Source organism: Cyprinodon variegatus, unplaced genomic scaffold, assembly GCF_000732505.1.
Source record: "Cyprinodon variegatus isolate N-32 unplaced genomic scaffold, C_variegatus-1.0 Scaffold837, whole genome shotgun sequence".
Classification (NCBI taxonomy): domain Eukaryota; kingdom Metazoa; phylum Chordata; class Actinopteri; order Cyprinodontiformes; family Cyprinodontidae; genus Cyprinodon; species Cyprinodon variegatus.
Genome location: NW_015151290.1, coordinates 270,221 through 272,232, shown reverse-complemented (window position 1 = coordinate 272,232; position 2,012 = coordinate 270,221). Strand labels below are relative to the sequence as shown.

The 2,012-nt window shown below is 39.2% G+C and overlaps 1 protein-coding gene across 1 annotated transcript in view; it reads right to left on the bottom strand.

The window, feature by feature from the left end:
• Nucleotide 1: 1 nt before the first annotated feature.
• LOC107099090 (intelectin-like) overlaps nucleotides 2–2,012 on the bottom strand; it is a gene marked incomplete at its 3' end in the record, with an annotated part of 6,567 nt that continues 4,556 nt past the window's right edge. The window contains exons 4-7 of the mRNA XM_015397062.1: nucleotides 549–707; nucleotides 327–435; nucleotides 110–216; nucleotides 2–37 (exon numbers count right to left, since the gene is read on the bottom strand). Coding sequence (XP_015252548.1) covers nucleotides 2–37; nucleotides 110–216; nucleotides 327–435; nucleotides 549–707 — 411 coding nt within the window. The remainder of the gene's footprint in view (nucleotides 38–109; nucleotides 217–326; nucleotides 436–548; nucleotides 708–2,012) is intronic.

The following is a 2,012-nucleotide window of genomic DNA, read 5'->3' as shown; positions in this document are numbered from 1 at the left end:
GGGATTCAGGGAAAAACCCTCCTCCTCCTATGCAAAACTGGACAAACAAACAGAGTTGTTATACAATTATCATCTGATAAACAGACATATTGAAGTCATCCAGACTTACACATTCACAGTTGCACCCTGTGGGTTTGACCCCAGAGCAGATCGCCGTGGCTGCTCTTCTATTGTTTATGGCTCTGAAAGTGATGAAGCCCGGATCAAACTGATCTTGTTTTGTTGAACATAGGAAAAAATACAACAGTTAAGTGTTGTTATTCAGTTACGGTAAATGGCAAAATAGAACAAATATGTAAACATTTTGTTCTATTTACTTCTTGAATGTGTTCCATATAAATATCTAGTGGACTCCAAGTCTCCATGGTCATACACAATAGGAACTGCTGGTCCTCTATTGGAGCAGGACCCGATGTTGTACTTTACTGGAAAGTGCTGTAAGAATGTGACAGTTTGTCATTAATGCATTTAGACCATAGATCTGTGTAAGGATTCTTAATGTATTTTCATTTACAATCAGGCCCAATGTTTTATTTGTTTTACCTGACCTTGAACAAGTTAAAGAGATTTCCCCCATAAAGACGAAGGAAGCTCCTTTCAGTGTGGTAGCGGAGAATAGCTGCCAGGTTCCAGTGCTCCATTGGGAAGTTGTTGGGAACGTGCCACACAGACATGTCTTGTGCAACAATGTCGTAATATCCTGGATTCTGAAAACAGAAACTGTGTTTATGATTACAGTTTGGATTATCTTACTGCATAGATCAATGTAAATTACTGCTTTATTTGGAAGAAAAAGGAGCAATGAAAAATGTAATGATCAGGAATGAAAATTTGAAAAGTATTGGATGCGTTTACCCACTTTTACTTCACCAAGCCTTAATTTAATCTAAACAAATCAGACAATTCATAGAATCCACCTGTCTGTAATGTTATCTTACTACATCTCATTCTTTCTTATGTAAGCTTTAATAAATTATGGGGACATTAAAGAACAAAACTTTAACCTGTTTTAACAAAGTTAAACATATGAGATAGAGTGCTCTGGTGAAGAAAGAGCTTACTTTTTGGCGTCATGTACAATTCTATGCATTATGGAAAACTAATAATGTAACCCATACAGAGAACCATTGTGGGGGCAGTATCATGCTATGGGGAGCCGAGCCATGCATACCCATCACATAGAATGGCACAGTTAAGAGTCAGTGTTGTTTTCGTCAAGGATGACGATGATGAAATCATTTCGTTGACGCTCCTTTTTTCCATGAGGATAACAAAAACTGATGAGCGAAACATGGATCTTTGATGACTAAAACATGACTGGTCATAGGTTTGTTTTTTCCATCATCGAGACGAGACTAAATAAAAAACAGTGGATCGTCGGTCAGATGTTTAAAATGCATCATTGTGCTGTAATCAGCAAAGCAATATCAGCTGTGCTGCTGCGTCCTGTATGATCCTGCCGCGCAGCGTTGCACATGCTGCAGGAGCACAGATGGATCATGGCAGCAGGGTCTTAGAACCCGCAGTAAATCGGTACTGCAAGCTCACGCTGACAAATTCTGCTCCCATCTGTGCTTATGCAGAATTATCTTTGCACACGGAGCTCCGAGTCTGCGCTTCATGCAGTTTGGCTCTTCCATCCCTACTTAATAAACTATATGTGGCTGATCATCCTCTGCCAAGCGTAAAAAAAACCTTTGTCTAACGATCAAGATTTTACTTCTTCCAGCTCACAAGAGGTGATGCTAAACCTTCTTTAATTTCTACAAAAAGGAATCCCTAAATTATATCAAATGAAATATTTCATTGAATTCTGTTTATTTTTAGATAAAGAGCCAAATGAAAAGGTACATAGATCTTTGAATATGTGACATGTTTGACATGTCCGTCTCGTTCTACAGAGACTACTGGAGAATAAGCTGTTCGTGAAAGCCGAGAAATGCGAATTTCATCTGTCTTCAGTCACCTTTCTGGGGTTTGTGCTCGAGGGCGGCCAGGTAAAACCTTCTGAG